We start from the raw sequence: 21,407 nt of genomic DNA, 5'->3' as shown, positions 1-21,407 counted from the left end.
TGCTTAAAATCATCTGCTATTAGCGCTCAATTAAAACCGCGGTCGGCACCACAATGCTCACTGGCCAAAGAAACTTGAGCAAGAACTAGGATCCAGCCCAACCATTTAGCAGAGCAGGTCTAAAGCGGTCTCTCTGACAAGCATACTGCGTGCCACACATTGATCTACAATTGAACACAGGGTGATGCAGCTGTTCAATGTACTACTTTGTACTTGAGATGCACCGTGAAAAAGGACCATAAACAAAGTGGCTTGCTCAGCAGACTGCAAAGCAGATAACAACTACAAATTTTGAGCTGCAAATCTATGTAACAAGAACAAATCCAGTATTTGGGCAAGTCCAATCTTCAAAGTTACTACAAAGCTAATGTTCCATGTTTCCACATGGGCTTCCACAAGTGAAATTTGCTCACAGGTTTTATACCAAATAACAGGATTAAGACAGCCTGTGTGTCATTCCCAGATTACCACACATAAGGGAAAGTTTCTGAATTGATGGATATAAGTCACAGGATCCTTAATTCTCAGGCTGAAAATTGCTGTCTTCTGTGACATCACATCCAGCAATTTAAATTGATGGGACCTATATAACAAAACTGCATCAAACTACACACCTTGTGTCCAAATGTAGCATCCTCGGAGGCCAAGACTTCAACCTGAAATTATAAGGAGAAAGGTCATTTCAAATTTAGCCACCACCAAGAACCTCTCTCTCCTGAGCATGACACCACAGTCCAGGCAAAGAAGAGATCTGTAAATGAAGACACCACTGTGGGTCAACCCTAGGAAACCTACGTATGATAGGACATGATGAACTAACAGCTGACAACAGAAATCCTTGAGAGAGGAAACTAAGAAAGCACCCCTCACAACAGAAAAAAAGGTTTCTCAACCTAAATGACATAAAGAGTATCTGTCAGTGTTCCAAAATTTACTGTACTACAGCTGGAACATTGTTCTCCATACGGAGTTTTGGCTATACCAAAAAGCTGTCTGAGCACGCCCAGAATCATCTGCCATGACAACTCCCTGTAAAAAAAGTCTGGAAGTATCTGAACTCTTCCCCTCCCATTATCTTCTAACCAGGCTGGGTACTCCTCCTGCACCAGCACCAAGCAGAACACCACTAACGGGAAACTCTGCAGCAGAGGTCTGGCTTGCAGGCTCCTGTCCTGCCTTGAGCCCAGAGAATTCTTTGAAAACCACAGAATTCAGGGAACAAACTCCCCAAGCAAAGGCCGAGACTAGCCGGCCGCAAGACAGTGAATGTTTGAAAGCTTGAGGAAAGCAAGCTGCTAGGTCATCCAGTGGTGCTCCAAATCAAAGTCCTTGCTGGTTGCCATGTACCGCACAGCTCTAGGAGTTGATACGTGCTAATCTGGGACAAAAGGCAACACACGCAGAAAAGCAGGCACACTGATTTTTCATTAGACTCCTTAAAAATACTTCACACTTCAGCACCTTTCACCTGAGAATCTCAGTGCTTTTATGAATTCTAATTAATTAAGCTTCCCAATACACCAGTGAAGTAGGATATGTCATCATCCCAATATACAGACACAGAAGAGTGAGACAGAAGGAGGTTAAATAATTTCTTAGTAGTCATGTGCCAAGCCAGAGACAAACTGAGGAAAAGAATCACAGATTTCTACTCACAGGCTCACAGTTTAACAACTAGGAAATTCTCTATTTCTCTGATTTACATCCTATTTAAAATGCCTACTGCTGCATTATAATTTATACAACTAGTATAACTATAACTAATGTATCTAATCTCCAGTTTAACTTAAGAAGAGTGAAGGATTTAAAGCAAATCAAGAGGGAAAAAATGAATGTTAAGTTTCAGCCTGAAGCACATTATAATGCCAGAGTTATAAACCCCTGAACAAGAGGGTTTATAATGGAAAGGCTGATAAACTAACAATGATGGCAGCACTTAAATATATTTATGTCATGATCTAGCAACATATGGTATCTCTTAATCTCTAAATTAAAAAAGGGAGGGAAAAAAATGGGGGAAGGAGATAAAGCATTTAAAGGAACTAGGAATAAAAGAAGAAAATGAACCTGAAGTTACCCAATTGTGACCTGTCCAGCTGACTAGGAATGGGCTAGTAAGAGGCTACAAAATGGCATCTCATTCAATAGGAGGTAGGAAAAAAAATCCAAGTAAATAAAATCAATCTAAAATGATATGTATTAGCTACTTATATTAAGCTTCTAATCCTTTAGGCACTTTATAAATATTAAACAATCAGTCCTGGTGAGACTGATAAATATCCATAATATATTTTACAGATGAAGAAACAGACAGAGGGTTAAGCGACTTGCCCAGGGCCAAAAAGAGAATAATCAGCCACTGGATTGGAAATAACAGTATGACTGCTTGTCACAATACAGTGCCCTACTCAAGTGGCTTCTGAAAAAAGTCATTCCAATATCAGAAGCAGTCCGGTCAGGGTTAACGTGGTAGCCATCTAAACTGTGAATACGCATTTTCACTGGGCTTATTGTTTTGGTACAACATCCAGCTACCATAACCAGACAGACCCCAGAACTTTAACAATCTTGCTCAAAACTCACTCAGTTTTCTCCATCCAGTGTTGTGCCAGTCACATACCCTAGATGCTACCTCCAGACCCATTAATGCTTATTACTCTGCTACATTTCTATTGTGGAGATTCATCAGGAAAACCGGAGCCTTCTCTGTGTCACTGGGTCCCTCTCCGACTCCCTCCTTGAATCCAGCAGGGCTGCTGACTCCCTGCCAGCCCCAGTCCACCCTGCCTCCTGCCTCCCTCCTCCTCCTCCTCTCCTTCTCCAGTGGTCCTTGCTGGGTTAGTGGCCCCAGCGAGCCAGCCCAGAGCTGCCTGTCCTCTGCCTCAGTGCTCCCGCAGCGCTCCCCACCGCAGGAGCACACCACGCAGGGCAATGAACCCCTGCGCCAACCCAGCACCGATAGGGCAGAGTGGCCTTTGGGCTCTGCACTCTGCCTCATCTGCAGAGAGGCCACCTCGCCTTGCGGGGACCTTCGCTGTACAGTACAGTGGTGCTGTCAACAAACGGGCTGTGCCAATCAAGGTCCCGCTCGCTCAGGGCCAAGAGAATGCTCGTGATTGCCATCGTTTCAAAACACATGAATTAACATGGCACAACAACCAGCACATTTACAAAATTTAATCCTCCTCCTTTTCACCAAGAAACTGAGAAGAGGAACAAACTGTGATATCAAAGAGTAAAGCAGAAGTTTAAGCTGATGTAACATACTCTTAGTCTCTTCTACATATAGAAATATTTTCTTTTATGCTTAGAAACACAAGGCTCACAGAGACAATAAAATGGTTTGGAGTACAGCTATTGGTGTAGATAATTCTAATTAAAAAACATTATTGAACCGGTCTGATAGCACCACTTCTGTTCTTCCAAGAGTGATCACACCACTTCTGTGATAAATACTTGTCCTCACCTTGCAGATAATGGAATAAAACATCCTCTGTATTTTTTGTTACTACTGTGTTCACCAGTGTGCTAGTTGTTTTTGGCCTCTTTGTGCAAAAGGCAGTTAAGATCAGTAAGAGACAGGTACCTGCTGACACCATAAGATGCACAATACCAAGTACTGAAACAAGATGTGGGACACAACGTGAGGTATTCCTCATGCTGAGTTTAAAAAAAAAAAAAAAAAAAGCATTACAACCTACGCTGAGAGGACCCCCCTCTAGTGGGAATGAGGATGTACTTCAATCAGCACCCACATGACCCAAGTAGAAGAGAAAATTTCCTTAAGAAGCAAGCAAGCACCATCTTTCCCTTAATCATCTTCAAAATATATCACTTCCATCCCAATAAACAAAAAAATGAACAAGAGATTCATTACTGCATCAAGATAGTCAGGTATTAACTAAGAACTTCTCATTATATACTTATTTTTGGCAGTTACACATTTCCTATTTTAGTTGTCTGTTCTGACTGTCCATATGTAAATATCTTGGGCAGGCGGAGGTTTTTTTGGTGTTTTGTTGGTTTTTTTACAGTGAAAAATTTTTTACAGCTTTTTTTTTTTTTACAGTGAAAAATTCACTGCATCATTAAAAAAAGCAGGCTTGGTTCTTAAATGAAGCACTGCTGATTTCATGTATACATATGTGTATCAGTAGCTTTCCCCCAGGCGCTGCTCTGAATCTTTGCTTCAGTCCGCCTTCCACTCCTCACAGTACAGTGTTATAGTTGAATGGGCCCATTTGCCTTGTATTTTATTTCTATGTAAAAGCAACTTCTAATCACTGTTCATTGGTGGTTTTTCCAGCTTGTCTGAAGAAACAAACAGCCTTTTCACTTCTAATAAACAAACTCAAACCACACTGCAGTATCCTTCAATTCTAGGTGAGGAGGCTATTGTAAGTGGTAAGGGGTAAACGATGAGGTAGTATTCTACAGAGTGGGTGTATTACACATACACTGCACATTAACTACCTGAGACACAATCAGTGGTTTAAGCAGGAGTATCCTACAGCTGGAGCACGCCTGTCGTGCCTGGGCAATTCCCCCTCCTAGAGCCTGCTCCGTGCCGCCACCCCCGGCCCAGGCACTCCAGGGACCAGGAATGGATCTGAGCACAGCCCCCAAGGATGGCGCCAAGAAACCTTGCAGGTCCTCCCCAACATGTGACAAGACGAACTTCCCATCTCCCGACACAACCTACATGATCTCTAAAATGGGTAGCTGTGGCCAAGATCACTACTGCTTAGGTAGCATTCTATAATTTAATAGAGTAACACTTTATAGTTTTTTATTTTACAAGATGGAAGAATTCATAAAAGTTCTCACATCTGGAGGATCCCTGATGAGTAACATGTGGAGTACCCTGGAACAAGCTGGGGAGTAGCCCTGAGTCTCCTTTTGTCAGAAGCAGTGAGACATACTTGGTAATTTTGGTTTGCTTTTCAATAAAGGACTCATACAGCTCTAATTTGACAAACAATATTGCATCGCAACCAAGAGACTTACAGTACATCATGCAGAGAGTCATTTTTACCTCCTTGTCAAAGAGAAAAGGAGTAGAAACAGATTAAAACCTTGAGGAGCAATACTGAACAATACGTTTTTGGAACAGAGTTGTACAACCTAGTGATCAGATGACACAAGGTATTATTATAATTTGTTCTTCTCCAAAGCCATACTCAGCATTGATTCGGTCCTCGGTGCAGTCCAGCTCCTTCTTGTCTCATCAAGACTTTGTTTGAGATAGGATTAGCTGGAACTGAGCAAGAGCCACGTGAAGTGGGATACCGTTAACAGGAGAAATTACAGCCACACTTAATACCCAGACTGTTATCCAAACAACAGAATATGAGGTAGCAAGTAGGCAAGGACAAAATAACTAACTCGCAGAAGACAAGGGTCACAGAATCCATCTCCATCTTTTTGGGGGGAATCTGAAAACAAGCACTAATAATCATTTCTGATGCATGCTGATTCCCATATAATATCCTGTTAACACTAATGCTGTAAAGGATCATCGATTTACACTTAACTACCCAGGCAAAAACTCCCAGTACAACACACACTTAACGCTGCTCTCAGACTTGGGTCGGAGCTCCTCGGAGTTCATCTAATGGAGCCGCTATTTGCAGCTGGCAGGTGAGGGGGTTACAGCTACTCTGGCAAGGAATGCAGTAGACTGGAGCAGCTCTGATCAAGACAAAATATTCTGCACAGGCACTTACAGTTTCCTTGGGTCACACATGAGAATCTGCCCAGCTGGCTGCAAATTTTATAGGCTTTCTATTGTCATTTATTTGACATTATTATTCTAGGAAAATTACAGCACAGGGCTTCTCTGATACCTAGAGGGTTTTTGCCAACTGCCTGCTTACTAAAAAGGCATGCCTCTGGCACTTTTAAAATACGCTCAAAACAAAATAAATGTGTATGTTAATACTTGTATTTTGCAATACTTTTGTTCTCCCTGTTCGGTAAAGATCAATCGGATCAGAAAGGACTCTCTTCCTCATGATAACGAAATCTGAAAAGAATGAGGAAATAGGGGTGCTCTCTCCTGAATTACTGTCAAATCACCTTCTCGCCGTTGGGGTGCACTTCTTTCTCAATCGTTATACAACAAACCGCATCACACTACCCAGTTTATAATCAGTGTTTGTTCTTGCACCCGCATTTCCCCTCTGACTTACACAGGACTTCATGGCAGGTGGGGGGAGGCTCTGTAGTCCCAACAACTTCTAAATGGGACTCATTAGTCCAAGTGCAGAGCAATGCAAATGTAACTCCAACTACTATTTCCACACACCGATCTTGCTGAGCTGTCTATGGGAAATAGCCTGGATAGCCTGACACACAGAGGATGCTGTAGTGCACTTGGTGCAGATGTACCCTCGTCATCCTTCTCCAGCGCAGATTCTCAGCTTTTAAGGTCTTCCCATCAGCCTAACCGCCCACACACCACCAGTTCTGAACTCGACTTTTTTAAACAAAGGTGACAAGAAGTTAATCCAGTTTTTGTTTTTCAAAGTCCTTAGAAAAGTTTATTTCAAAGATGAATATGGGTATAGTCATTCATATCTTTACAAAATCCAGCCTAACTAGCTGTAGTATCTCCTCCCTTTGCCAGTCTTTTAAAGTAATTTAGGATTCAGCAATTGCAGAAGATCGTTGTCCTTCTCACTGGAGCAGGGACAAACCTACACAACTCACACTAGTTTCTGGCAATTCCTCAAGGACTTGCTGAGGGCGTAAACAGCTTTTAATACAGGCAGAACTGTAGTAATAAACTTTGTTAACTGCAACAACCCTTCCTTCCTTTTTTCTCTGCTACCTGCCACCAGTTTTGCTTATTTTTAATGGCAATCATGCATGTACTTCAGGCTAGGTTTCAGGTCTGTAGTGAGCAAGGACTGGGCATGTTCCCTGGCAATCCTTGAACAAACACACCAAAGACAAACCTTTGTTATGACCCTGAATCTATGCCTGAAATAAAGGCATGACAGTTGCACAGTATAAATCTCATGAATTAAGGAGAGATCAGATGAGATTTCCTCACTTTCTATACAAAGTCCATTGCGACTGCTTACTCAAGGCCTTTCGGTTAAGTAAATGCCATCTCCTCACAGTTTGACCTGCGTAAAAACTGGATACAATGTGACCTAGTTCAGGGCAATTATTCATTAAATATGGCATCTGCTTTTTCTTAGACTTTCCCTTTAATTTATTTTGCTTGTTCTTTGTGGTATCGGTCATTTACCTCTTAGCTCAGCAGGTCTAGCAATAATAAAGATGAGTCTTCTAATTTTTGAAGCCGCAACTACAAATTAAGTAACAAAAGGATCTCTTTTTGAATGATAGAATAACTGTGTGCTACTTTGTGTTAAAAAGGTTTGAAAAGATGTTACAAGAAACTATGCTGCAGCTCAAATTGCTTATTAATTCTCCTCATTCTCCTTATTAGCATGTACAGACAACACAGTGGCTCAAGGACACAGCTCACTAAAGCAGCTGTGTACTTGGTCAGCCAGTGTTTGAGATAAAACACAATGATGCCTCATGTTCTTAAAAGCTGTTTAGTGTAACAGATCTGTCCTGCTCATATTTTTAAACTTTTTCTTAAATGACAGTGTTTTGGGGGAAGCTGATTTACAACAACAACAACAAATTCATTCACATCTTCAAGGTTGTGCCCAACACACATTCTTGGATGTGCTATTGACTAACCTGCTGGTTTAGTCTCCCATTGCAAATATTTTGCAAAATCCTGGGAACAAGGCCAATCCCTAAGAAGCAAAAAAATTAGACTCTAGATATTAGCTAACTAAAAGCAACAACCATCAGCCTTGTAAGATATAATACTTACAACAGAATTACATATATTAGAAGCAACTCGGGAGAAAAAAAGTTGCGCGCTATGGGGCACTGGGGCAATTCCTGTAACCTCGAAAAGACAGAAAGGGACAAAACATATTTAGGTCTGCACCACAAAACAACCCTTACAACTCCCAGATAAATTGACATTTGAGATTGTGTGCATCTGTGCTCAGTGCACGCTCACTGCAGGGGAACCTATGAGACCTATCTGTGAGCACGCTCCCATCCCTTACAATTCTGCAATAACTTATTCCTCCATAGGCACCATATAAACAGCTGATCAGCAGCAAATTCATAGGAGTAACGTGTTCACCTGCTCTCACCATGAGGAGATGAAACAGATAAGATATATATATATATGCACATACACATGTTTTCCCTCTGTAAACATATATTCATTGTTCAAATTCTTCTGTATTTTTCTGTTGTACTATTTTTCATATATATATGCAAAGATGCGTAACATACAATTAGTTCTTTCACACCACAATGCGGCATGAAACAGAGTAACTGCACTGAAAATTAGCTTTTGATATTTATTTGTTTGACAATGTAGAGATCAAAATGATCGTTGTACTTAGACCGAAATCTCAGAGCAGTCACTATTTAATTTCCCTTAAGAAAAGAATGGTAGATATTACAAAAACAAAATTCCAACCTTTCATCCTCATGCATTCTAATATATGGGAAATCCTGAAAAACTGTCATTATACCATGTGACATAAGCAGTAACAATTACTGCCACCAGTAAGCCTTTTATTTAGGTATTGTGTTTGCATCTTTTCTAATCCATTTGTATTTCTTGCTCTCTTGTTCCAACACCATGATCTCATTTTCATTTTGCACTTCCAAAACTGGGAATCATAAAGCCTTGTCTACTTTAGTTCACTGTAAAGGCTCCCTACAGCAGCTGCCTTTGTAAGCAATCACACTGTCAGTCTGTAGAGGGACCCTGCTATGGAAAACACCAAAAAGGGTTAAAATGTCACTGCCCTCCACTCGCAGGGCTGGAGGTTCCCACTGCCACAGCTCAGCAGCCCAAGGGGCCACCTGAACACCCCCTACCAGCCCTTTGCAGACAAAGTTGGGTTGCTGAGCGAAAATACAAGATGCCATCCACCAGCTACTAGGGGGTGGTACTGAACAGCTGCAGTGCCATTAATGCCTTCAAATATTCCAGAAAGTTCTAGAAAGGCATGTTTTAAAGCCACCCTCACTAGTGGGGAGGGGTTTTGCTGTTTAAGGACGAAATTGCAGAGTACTCCTGTGCTCCCTTTTCCTACCTCTCTATGTATAAATTCCTATACATACCACCTGTAAAAGTAAAAACACACACAGCCCTAGCTAAAACTGCACGTCTTAATAATCTTGCCTAAAATAAGTCAAACAATTTGCAGCAAAAATTGAAGATAAGTGACCAAGGACAAAATCTTTACAGAAACAAAGCTTCAAGTTTCAACTATACACTGTTCTGTCAGCAGCTTTCTCATTTAATTGAGCCTGTATACAACCAACATCAAAGATACTAAGCTATTTTGTGCTGAAAATATTGGAAGCATGTTAGGAAGAGGTGGCAAACAGAAAGGATCTGTCAAAGGTAACAGATGTATCAAGGGCACCAAGCACTGTGAAGAAGGCGTTAATTATCTATGCTGAAAAAGAAAAGGTGTTTGAAAAACAGAAACTGTTTTCAAAAGATTCAACATATTCCTATCGTGCTCAGGAGAAAAAGCTTCCTGCACCTTAAAGACAACATTATTTTGGGTATGTGGGTTAAAAAGATTTTTTTTTAGGCGATGAGGCACACAATGTAGGGAGCACTCTGTTTCAGAAACATGGTTTTAACTTCAAAACCTTTACTGTGTCTCACAAGCAATTCCAACCGTAAATTGCATTCTTTATTCCTACTTTTAATGGAATGGGTAACTTACACAACCTACCTGAATCTCAAAAATAACAGGAAAAGAACACCTTTTTGAGCATCTTGTTGTAATTTAGCACAATCTCCACATTACTTTCAACTCCTGTCCTATAAGGACTGTTTCATTTTTCTTTTGCTTTATCTGAAAAAGTGGTACTTCCTGAGAATGAAACACGAATAAGCAAAAAAGTCACAGCAAGGCAAAATTTTTCACCAGAGGACCTACCCTACATACAGCTTATGTTCTTATTAACTTTTTTCTAGATTGTCTACGGTTCTATTTGCTCACAACCTAGTTCTGAGTCAGAAGAAACTGATTCTTTATTATACCTATGCCCCCCGCCTCTACCTTCCCTCATAAGATTGGTGAATCGGGACTTTCTAAACCATGATTTTGAGAAAACCAGTTAACACAAAAAAGAACCTTTTAATTTTCAACAGAAAAAAAAAATCAGAACAGATCAGAAAGGAGATGAGCAACAATTAAAAGCAAGGAAAGCCTCCACCTTTATACAAAAAAAGTCTGAAACGTATTTCTCTGAAGATAATTAAAACATTCTAAATGCATGCATCTGATATTGCATATTCAGCTAAATTAATGTAGTTGCCATAGGAGTGTGATATGATCAACAACAGAACCACGGTGGTCCATGCAACTGTAAATTATGTGGGAAAACAGCCCAGGCAATTGCCAGCAGGGATGTAACAAACTCTCAGAACCTGGCCCCTACTTTCCCAACTAGATACAAAGTTCTTCCTGATGTCCTCTTCTCCTGTATCTGTATCATGCCATATATAGACGGTGGCTACTACTGACAACTGGGCAATTCACTTGGGCATCATCTGATCCAGAGCACAGGTTTGAAACGGATGGTTTGCACAACAAAATATCAACACACCTGCCAAACAGTCACGCAGAAGGAATCCCCTGGGTAATATTCTGTATTTCATATCATAGCTTGGAAAGGTAAATCTGTGGAACAAGACTCAGCTGAACTAAATTATTTTTGCCAATGACCTGAGCTTTTCTCTTAAATTATTTTAGGGTGTATCCCCATGGCCTCCCCACAAGGTACAAAGACTGATAAATACTCTGACTGAATTAACTGCTTTAAACATTATTCAAATGTCACAACTGGCCAGTTTTTGACCCTTCTGGTACCAGGATCAGAGTTTACCGTGAAAGAACAAGTGTTCTAGTCAGTGCCATAACTCTTCCACACTCTTCCAGCTCATAACAGCAACACACTTCCTTAGAACTGAAGGAAAAAATGGCCTCTCAAATCTAGTCTGCTTTATGCTGAAGATTTCAATGGGGCTGGCAAAAATACAAACATTCCTAGGACTCGCTTCAGTCTGAAGTATGGTGCATAATAATAAAAGCCTTGATAAACCAACAAATTGTTTGTGGTCTTTTTTTTCCATTTTACTTGAGTTCTCTCCTGTTGTAGTAGAGAAAAATGAGCACAACCCCTGAAAACACCTACAAAAAAACGCGTTCCACGACTTACATGCAGAAAGCCCAAATTTGCATACAGGAATCAAACAATTAGGTTTCTCAAGTGCTTGAACTACTTACACAAATTGGCACTTTTGCTCACCCAAGCTCACTCACAATGTATGATTTTGCAAACCGTGTCAGCATTTAACTTTTTTGCTATACCCATAAACAAACAAACAAAGTTAAGCCCAAATTCTTCACAAAGTTACTTCTAGCAAATAGTGGCTCACTTATAAAAGCCTGATTAATTGCAGAATCTTGGCTTCAGAACTCAATTACACGTTATAATATTAAAAATTCTAGAGTCCATAAACAATGACCATAAAACTGTTTATAGCATTTTTAGTATTTTATTTGAATACTGCAATATGAACTATAAATGTTCCCTCCCCCCCCCCCCCCGCCTTTTCTTCTTATTTGTATGCTGAATTTTCTTTATGCAGACAGAGCAAGAAAGATACTTGGGGAAAGACAGAAGAGAAAGGATGTGGCAGAGGACTGACACACCACCTCCTCACAAACTCTAATTCTTCATTGTGCTTTATGCCTGTTCTGTGAGTTTTATTCCGGGTCTACAAGGGTGCTTCTGGATAATTACAGGATACAAGCTAGTATTTTTTTCAGCCTGTCTCAATTTCAAAGCAAGCCCCCTATTCATGCTTTTATTATTATTCAAAGTAAAACAACAAAACAAATCAATTGCTAACAGCCTTGTGCAGTTTTCTAAACTTAGCATTTCTGTACGATGGTGTGCATATAAGGTAATATTCGTGCAGCAGTGCATGTTCAGGCATGAGAACCTTGTATAAATCCTCAACTTCAATAACTGTTTTTGTAAAGATTGCTTTTCTACATACATATATATTACATGGGTTAGCCTAAATAAAGTACCTGAATAAAGATTTTTCTTGCAACTTTTCCTGAAGAACTAAGCCCCAGTACTCACCCTGTTTTCCAATTACGGTATCTGCACCAATTATAACAGTAAGCTGGCAACCCTGGAGACTGCTTTTTGTACTCATTTTAAGCTCATTTTACTCAGAATGTAAAGAAAGACTTGAACTACAATCTCCAAGGTGAAAGGCTAGTGTTTTAATTTATAAACTGCACAGCCTTGGTAGGTCTTTTCAACACTTTTATGTCTTGTGGAGTCCATTTTGTTTCTGTATTTATTTCTGCTAAGGTTCCCCCACTCCCTTCAAACAAAGAATGTATCACTGCATTTGTAAGGAAGCCAGTCATGGACAGGTTTTGCTGCAGCTCATTTGTTATGTCTCACTAAGAGTTTACAAACAGCTGTCCCATGCATCTCCACTGGATACAATTTTAGTCTAGACAGGGGAAATCCAAGCTACTGCTGCCCAAACAACATAAACACAGGAAGATTTTCAATCAATCATTTCATTAATAGGAACACATCTAATAATATAAGGGGAGGGCGTTTTGGAAGAAAGCCTATTTCAGAGCCTGAAACAGTGTAATTGCGCGGTATTGTTCTTGTGCTAGGCAGGGCTATGGAACGACACTCTCACAAACCAGATTTTGGTGCCGTGGTAGATTTCAATAAAATGAGCCTTGTTTCTCCAACACAAGTGGCTTTCAAGACCACTGACAACTTTGAATTAGATGGTAAACAGACTAAATAAGACTTGCACAGTGCTGGCATTCAACTCTGCTTTGATACTATCAGGTCAGTGCCCACACAAATATATTTCTAGCACAACCATTACTTCTGGTTTTCTTCAAGTTGTTTTACCTGGGAAACAGCATTAAACACAGCAGTTACTAACATACTAATTACATTCTTCCAATCTCCTGTGTCAGCCTGTTGTCTGTCTGCAAACATATAAACGTCTAGAAATAAACTGCTTCTAATGCAGTTGTTTCTATTACTACGTTTTTAGAGAAAAACACTGTGGCCTCCCTTATGTTTGGAGCACTCACACGCCAACTCCTGAAAAAATAAAATAAAAATGAAGAACATTGCAAGGCTTTTTTTTTCAGGGGGAGAAAGGGGAAGAAGCTAGCTAGTCTTCGGTCCTTATTTTATTTTTTATTCCTGAGTAATAGCTGTCCCTTCATCAAGAGGCTCAATTTACAATCACGATCTCAGATCAACTTTTACCAGTGGGTGTCAGTGTAACAGTATAATGATATAACGGGGGGAGGACAGGGAGAAAACGCATTAAAAAACAAAGATTTCAGTTTTATTTTTAGATGCCACATTTATATTAAAAGTGAAGAGTATTTCCTTTCAGAACTTATTTCACTGCAGATTTATTTTGCAGAGATCCTCTAACTTTATATATGTTTGTGTTAACATGTCCAAAGTAATTAATTTCAGTTTTTGTTTTCCAGACCTATCTACATTCTATATGTGTACATGCACACACACAAACATGGACACACAGCAAATGTTTGGTATATAAACCTCTTTCATCATTTTGGCAAAGTAAGACTGTCTCTTTAATTCAAATTTCACAGTGAACAGTTAAGAGGCTCTGTGGACCCCAACTTATTAACCTGTGCCAATTTAACTAGTATTACTCAAGAGGTTCAAAAACCTAAAAATAGGTGCTAATCTGTGCAGACTGACAGCAACTAATCAGTACCTGCCCTGTCACAACTTCTGTCCCTCCTACTCATTAAAGGAGGGGGAGGGGGGAAAGTACAGCACATGGGGAGGCAAGAAAAGGAGAGTCCCGTTGGTTGTTTTTAAGTTTTAGTTTCTTTTCTAAAAGAAAAAAAAAACACACACACAAAAGTATATTCAGAACAGCCCAACTTGAATACTTGTTTCTGTACCAGCAATCAACGGCTTCCTGAAATCAAGAACTGCTTGAACGTCTACCAAATCATTCTGTCAAAGTGATAAAATCCTTTATTTTTACTGCCCATAAAAATAAACAAGCTTAAGAATCATTGTCCCTAGCTTCGAGTGAAATTAGGTGCATTTGAAGATTTAAACGTGCAACTTTCATCCTTTCAAACGTTGTCACATTAATTAATAACCTCCCTGCCAGGGCAACTAAGGTAGGTGTGTATGCCTACACAGGTATGCCCTCTTCTTCACTTGCCCGGTTCCCTACGGTAAGCCGCTCCTGTGCGTTGGAGACAACCCCAACAGTCACGTGCTCACGAACCCTGCTGCCTTTTATGAATATAAACAGAATTATGTCCTGAGTGAAAAGCAACACAAGTTGCAGATCACAAATTACCGGCTGCTGCAGCTACAGGGGCCAACTGCAGCTCTGCCCCTAGAACCATACCCTAGAAAAGTGGATTAAAGTCAATTGGGCCAGCTCGTAACTAAACTGTTGAATAAAAATAAGCACTGAACTAGGTTAGGTCTTTCCGTATATAACTCGCACTGTCCAGGATATGCCGGATTTTGTTAAAGGGAAGAAATATTTTTCGAGTAAGCCATCACAGGCAGATTTGCAGGAAGTACCAAAATAATCTAAGACAATTCTGTAAAGCCATTGTTAAGAGAAGGATGTAAACAACACGGGGGGGGGGGGGGGGGGGGGGGGGGGGGGCGCTTTGCGAGCCTCGTTTCTGCATGGCTAAAAAGAACAAGAAAAAAAAAAAGAAAGAAAAAAACAACCAAACCAGCCCCCAAAAGGCCCCGAGCGAGCCTTCCCGCCAGCCGGGGCCGCAGAGCCCGCACCGGGCGGCGAAGCAAATGGCTGCGGCCTGCCGGCGCCGTTAACGGCCTGCCGGGGCGGTTAACGGCCACCCCGCGCCCCGCTCCCGCAGCTGCGCCCGCGCCCCGCCGCGCGCCAATGGCGGCCCGCGCGCCCCTCCCCCACCGCCGCGCGAGCAGACCTGTTTTTGTCTGCCTCAGCAGCAGCAGCGCTCCAGCCCGCGCGGCTTCCTCCTCCCACCCCCCACCCGGCCTTATTTTCCATCCCCTTTCCAGCCATCATCCACTCATTTTAATTACGCAGAACGAGTTGCAACTCATCCAGCCTGAAAGTTATATTAAAAAAAAAAAAAAAAAAAAGAGCTCGAGAGCGTGGGGAAAGGGGACGGGAGGAAAGCGGGAGATGGCAGACGAGGAGAAGCAGTTGAGGGTGGAGTTACCGCCGGCGAGGGCACGATAAACAATGCGCCTTTGCCTTACAGTAAATTCTAATGCAACGTTTTATTTTAAGCTTTCTCCGAGGTCAGCAGAAACTCCCCCCTTCCGCCTTTCAACCGCTCTCCCATAAGTCCTCTCAGAAAAAAGATCAGTGTCTTTGATGTCTATCCCTTTAACACACTACCCAAAATAAAAAAAAAAGGTAAAAAAACCCAAGAAGCCCCGAAGGCCCAGCAGCCCCCCGGCGGCGCTGAGCCCCGCAGGCAGGGGCGAGGCGGGCCTGCGAAGAGCGGCCTCCTCTCTGCCAGTTTCCAAGTTTCCGTATTTAGGCCGCCTCCAGGTTTCGCGGCTCTTTAAGCCGCTCTGAGGAATTAAACAAGGGCCACTGAAAGCCGGGGGGGGGGGCGGGGAGGGCGGCCTTCGGGCAAGGAGAAGCCGCCTGCCATTTGCCTCGGCCCCGTCCTCGGCGGGGAGGGCGTTTGCCCTCCGCACGCAATCCCTCCTCGGCGTTCATGTGGATTTACAAAGGCACATCTGTGCGTGTCGGCGGGGCCAGCCTGACGTGTTTTCTGCTCGCAGCAGCTGCGGTTTCTGAGGAAACAAGGCTGATTTTCTAGTCAGGCTGGAAGGGCTTTTTTTTTTTTTTTTTTCCTCCTTCCCCCCCTTTCCAAGCGCCTACGTGCGGGGGAGGGGGAGCGGGAGCGGCGGGGGGAGGAGAGGCGAGGCCCGGCCGCGCCGCAGCGGTGCCTCCGGAGCCGGCGGGGGAGGGGCGGGCCGCGCGGGGCCTGCCGGGAGCGGGTAGGGACTGGCGCTCCCGCGGCGGCTCGCCGTGTCGCAATCCCTCGCCCTGTCGGTGGTTGCGTTGGGCTTACTTTATTTATTTTTTAAATCAACCTTTGTAGTCGCGCGGCTCGGGACTGTCAAGGGGCGCCTCACGTCGTTTGCCAGAAATCCTTTTTAATCCTGCCAACTTAAAAGAAAAAAAGCCCCGCTTAACCCAAGTCCTCGCACTTTTCCGTCCTGCAGGGCGGATTTCCAAGCTGTCCCCGTCGCGGGGGCCCACCCCTCTGGAGCCGAACGGTTAACGCGAACCACCCCCGTTGCTTAAACCGACGGCAGATCCCCAGCGCGACAGCACTTTGCGAGGGATAAGCGCATGGCGGGGCGGGGGGGGGAGGGCGCGAGGTTGTTCTCTCCCTCGCGTTTCCCGAGTGCCCTTCCACAAGCAAGAAAAAAATAGCTAAATCCCCCTGCCGACCAACCGATTAACTCGGGCGCTGACACGCGGGCCAGGGCGGCGAGAGGCGGCGGGGGAGGAGAGGAGCCGGGCGGCGGGGCCGGAGCGGGGCGGGCAGGGAAGGAGGGGGCCGCCAACGAGGGGCCCGCGCGGGGAGGCGGCCGCGCGGCAGCAAACCGCCGGCCCCCCCCTCAGGCAGGGCCGCTTCGTCTACCCACACACACGCACCGCGGCTCGCCTGAAGGGGCTCTTCCACGCGCAGGTTCGCCCCCACGTTAAATTTTGTAAGGCCTCGGCTACCTGCGTCGTGAAAAGACACGGAAATTTAATTAAAGGCCGTGGAGCAAACGCGGAGCCAACAAGGACGCGCCGGGCAAGATCAAATATGCCGAGCTAGAAAACGAGCACAGGCCTTCGGCTCTCCGCTTCTACCCGCCCCCAATGAAATCCCCTAATAACTAGAAATTAAAAGATGGGGCGGGGGGGGGAGGACAGAGGGTGCGAACCACCGCTATTCTGACAAGGACGGGAAGAAGAAAGAGGACACCAGATAAAATGGACACGCAAAGAGTTTTGTTGAGTTCGGTAAATAAAATACTAATTGACTGTAATAGGCAAAGGTGGAAGATAAAAGAAACATTTGTGCTCTTTGTTCTGATACTAAAAGTGTCAGATAAAACTTCTAATCCCTCGTAGCTGTTTATTTTTAAACTGTCCAAACATTTTCCTGTGCACACACCGTAACAAATTAATTTCACTGATGTTTAGCACTTGAGATCACCGTAGACAAGCAAGGAATTGATTCCGAGATATAAAAGCTAATGTTACAAATTTTTCAAACTTGATTGCCTACTATTAGGTACCTATGTTCATATTTAGTCACTGAAATAATTGGCCTAATTTTCAGAAATGATAAGCACTCACATTTTCAATTAATTTCACATCTCTGAAAATTAGGCCATTACGTATCTAAATTTGACCTAGGTTTGAAAATTTTGGTTGTATCTCTGAAATGGAAAAAAATAATCTTAAAGTGATTACAACCTAATACTGGCATAATTACTTAACATTAAAATATGGAAAGACTAGAAGGAGAATATATATGTATTGGGCGACAGTATCTAGTGCTACAGAAGCTACATGACGATTGCATTAAAAATATTCAAAGCTCTACTTGAATCTGATACTTAGATTAGTTCCAGTTATTGCTGTGCAAAAAAAAAAAAAAAATAAAGAATTCACACCCCCACAGAAAAAAACCCCACAATTACAAATTGTCAGGACTGACCCAAAACATTTGGCAATATTAATCACACTTAATGCACATTCTCCCACAAAGGAATTAAAGGGGAAAAAAAATCACCTCTGCTTTAGATGGGAGAAAAGGCAAACTGGGTAAAGACTGCAAGGACTGCATGTGCATATATACCTCACCGAATGTAATTTAACTGTTATTTCTAACTACAAGGGCTGTTTTTCCCACAATTTGAAATGAACTTCTCTGTAAGACTGAGCAAGGCGCAGGGGTGGCTCTAAAGAGTAGTATTAGAAATAGCGGAAAAAAGATTATTGAGAAATGCCAAAAATAATCATGTTTCTTGCCTTCTGCCAGAACTGGAGTCAGTTTTACCAAGCGGAAGCACTCAAAAATCCTGTCTTTGGGCTCAAAACAAGGAAAAAAGCTTTGCAAAACACGAAACTTGCAGGAAACAACTCTGCATTCTTTTTATAAATCTTCTAGTTTGCGAACCTGTAGTAGGTACTTAGGTCATTACTCTCACATCCCTCCCCCTCCGTTTTACAAGAGCTAAAAAATGCCCCCCTACAAGCACTGGAATGTGGAGGCTGAACGGTTTTCATGTTGTTGTTGTTTTGTTTTTTGTTTTTTGTTTTTTTTTTTTTTGTTTTTTTAAATTATCCAAGAAACAAAAATCCAGTCCCTGTTCCATCCTCATCTCCCTCTTCCCCTCCATCCTGCCATGCAAACCCTGAAGCAAATTCTCAAGCCAAAGGCCTGGGAGCAGGCAGTCAGGCTTCCCAGAGGATGGTGGGCTTCTGCCTCCGCCTCACCCCCCCCCATCCACGGCAGCAGCAACAATTGCTCCTTCTGCCGTGTGCACAAAAAAAAAGGTGAACCCAGTGCCCTGCTGTAATGGTTAGGTAGTATCTTTCGCTTGATCTAGGTCCTTTATATGCAGGGGGAAAAAAATAATCAACTGCAGTGACTTAAAAGTACTAGACGTCGTTGTTAGCAGGCCTCCTCGGCATATAGATCGCAGGAGACAATTTAAGGGTTTCTTCTAGATTTCCTATCCCAGCCCTACTGCAGTCAGGGAAGGCAGCGAAGAAGGGCGAGCTGCGCACTGTGTTTAGGACACGGCCAATGTAAGGTAAAATCTCTAACCACAACCGTGTAGTTCTCAAATGATTTAACAAAGCTGAAATCCTTAGAGGAACCTAAGGGTTACCTTGACCTGCTAAATTATTTGAAAAACCAAAATTATCTCATCCTCATCATATTACCTCATAGTTAACTTGCTAAGAATGCTGCTCTTTGATGACAAGCCCTTAAAGGCGCAGTGCAGAATCTCACCCACTGTACTTGCTTTCCCCAGAGCAGCTTTGGGAGGCCCTGTCGGAATGCCGATATTCCCCTGCAGGCTCTCTAGGACTATCTCAACTAATGGTCAGTGTTAAGGGACAGGGGAAAGAAAAAAAAGGTGGAAAAAAAAGAAGTTTCAGGAACTGAAAGGCATGGAGGAAGAAAAATCTAGTAAGTTCTCTGATGTAGCTAAAAGCGCAGATGAACGGCCACCATCTCTTGGAAACAAACACCTGCACTTTATCAGTACTTTAATACAGACAAGTATAAGTTCAGATGGAATGACTTGGAAGCAGCAGATGGGACTTACAAGTCTGCCTTATAAGAATAAGGCAGAAGATGATACTTTTTTTCAGTCTTGTACTACGTGGGCAGTAACAATGGAAAAATCATGCAAGTGTAGCTCTCATACAGAAACCAAATGGTGTCTTTATACTTGAAAAAGACAAACATCTAGTACGTAGACTATTTTGGCATACGACCTTTTCACATGAAAACACTAATGCTTTCTATGTACGATTTTCTAGAACTGCCAACAAGACCATTACAAGACACAAAGCATGAAAAACAAACTCCATCCCTTTCAGTGCCTGTTAAACAGAAAGTGACCCCAATTCCTTGAAAATAAGCTTTCCAAAACTCTAGAAAAGCAAGAAAATTCCCTTGCTGGTAACTAAATCTCTACTTCCAAATCTTCCAAAATCCAATAGCAACATTTAACACACACAATCACAAAGCTCTGAAAACTGCTTTTAAAAAGTTCTAAGACAGCCTGTACTGCCTCATAGGAATTATTCACCTCTCTTTCCATGCTGTGGAACTAACACTTGAAAGGGAAAATAAGGTATATATGCATAAATATTTGACATACCAGTCCAATCCTCTTAAAACGTATGAAAATATAGAACATGTGAAAGGAGCCAACCCAGACGAATGCCTGCATGATTAGATGAGTGCTGCCTTCCATTCCCTTCCTTTTACCACTAAATGAAATTGTCATTAGCAGAGTGTCATTCCCAATATCATCAACTTAATAAAGCAAGATTGAAACAGGAGACTAAGCCAGTTAATGCAGTCCTCCAAATGCAACCCGTATCAGAAGAAAACTGAAAGGCATGATGCTGCTTCTAGTGAAGGAACTAATAACTAACAGACTGGACAACAATTCTTGAAGAAAAAAAAGCCAAGATACCAAGATTCTTGTTTCACCATACAGAACATTGAAAACCTACATTCGATAGAGGTATAGGTAAGGAAGAAACACGGGAACAATACAGAAATGGGTTGTTTACAATTCAGTTTAAGTATTTCACAACCCTTCAGTAATGAATGATCAGCAGACAAGCAGTAAATAGCTTAGGCAGATACAACCTTGGGGACTTTAGGAGACTAACATTGAGATGAATTGCCACTGCTCCTAGATATTTCCCCTTTTCTTCCCAATTTGAACTGGCATCGTCACAATTGTTCACACGGGGGTGGGAAGCACCCCCAGAACAAGAACAATTTACTTGATCGCACCAATCTACTGTATGCAAGGAAAATCCTTATATGGACTACACACACTCCCGAACAACGTTTCTCTAGGAAGAAGGCTTACTATAGAAGATGCGGGCAAAAGCAAGAATTCATTGTGACTAGAGGAAGTTGAGCCTTCTTCAGGGACTGGAAAACTTGCATTGTTTTAATACCATACAACAGCCAGGCACCCAAATCAATATGAGGAAAGCCAAAGAAGTTTCAGCCTGGCGATTCAACAACCTACTGAAGTTCTCATCTTCTACCATGCATCAAGAGATTTACAAACAGAGCTCTACATGCTCCGTAGCACAATGGGACCAATTTCTGAAACAAGAAACCTCTAACAAAGCTAATTTATTCCATCAGAATGAAATATCCTTCATTAGGTTCTCCACAACCTTTCATAAACATGACTTTTATTTGAAAATGTTCAAGCATAAAATTCTTCAATAATTGTTTTTAACTGTATTTTACAGTTATAGGTAACTTGTATAAGTAGTGTCTGTGTGTACATTCTCATTGTGAGTGGAACCATATGCAAGCACAGAGAGCCTAAGAATTTTATTTTCTCAGCAGTATCTGCAGAGGAGGGAAACAAACATGACCCCTTCCACATGCCCTGCATACGGCTATGAAATCAATGGTGTGTGCTCCTCCCCTTCAGTT

General features: G+C 42.3%; 1 protein-coding gene across 6 annotated transcripts in view; it reads right to left on the bottom strand.

Annotated features, from left to right (window-relative positions):
• ARID1B (AT-rich interaction domain 1B) overlaps nucleotides 1-21,407 on the bottom strand; it is a 339,818-nt gene that overhangs the window by 153,534 nt on the left and 164,877 nt on the right. For 3 of the 6 annotated variants that reach the window (XM_054196537.1, XM_054196539.1, XM_054196541.1), the window contains exon 5: nucleotides 615-656. The exons of the other annotated variants lie outside the window; for them this stretch is intronic. In XM_054196537.1, the coding sequence (XP_054052512.1) occupies nucleotides 615-656 (42 nt within the window). The remainder of the gene's footprint in view (nucleotides 1-614; nucleotides 657-21,407) is intronic. 6 annotated transcript variants of the gene reach the window in all.

The sequence above is a fragment of the Rissa tridactyla genome, chromosome 3, assembly GCF_028500815.1.
Source record: "Rissa tridactyla isolate bRisTri1 chromosome 3, bRisTri1.patW.cur.20221130, whole genome shotgun sequence".
NCBI lineage: Eukaryota > Metazoa > Chordata > Aves > Charadriiformes > Laridae > Rissa > Rissa tridactyla.
The sequence above is the reverse complement of the archived record's forward strand: the minus strand, read 5'-3'. Positions and strand labels throughout refer to the sequence as shown.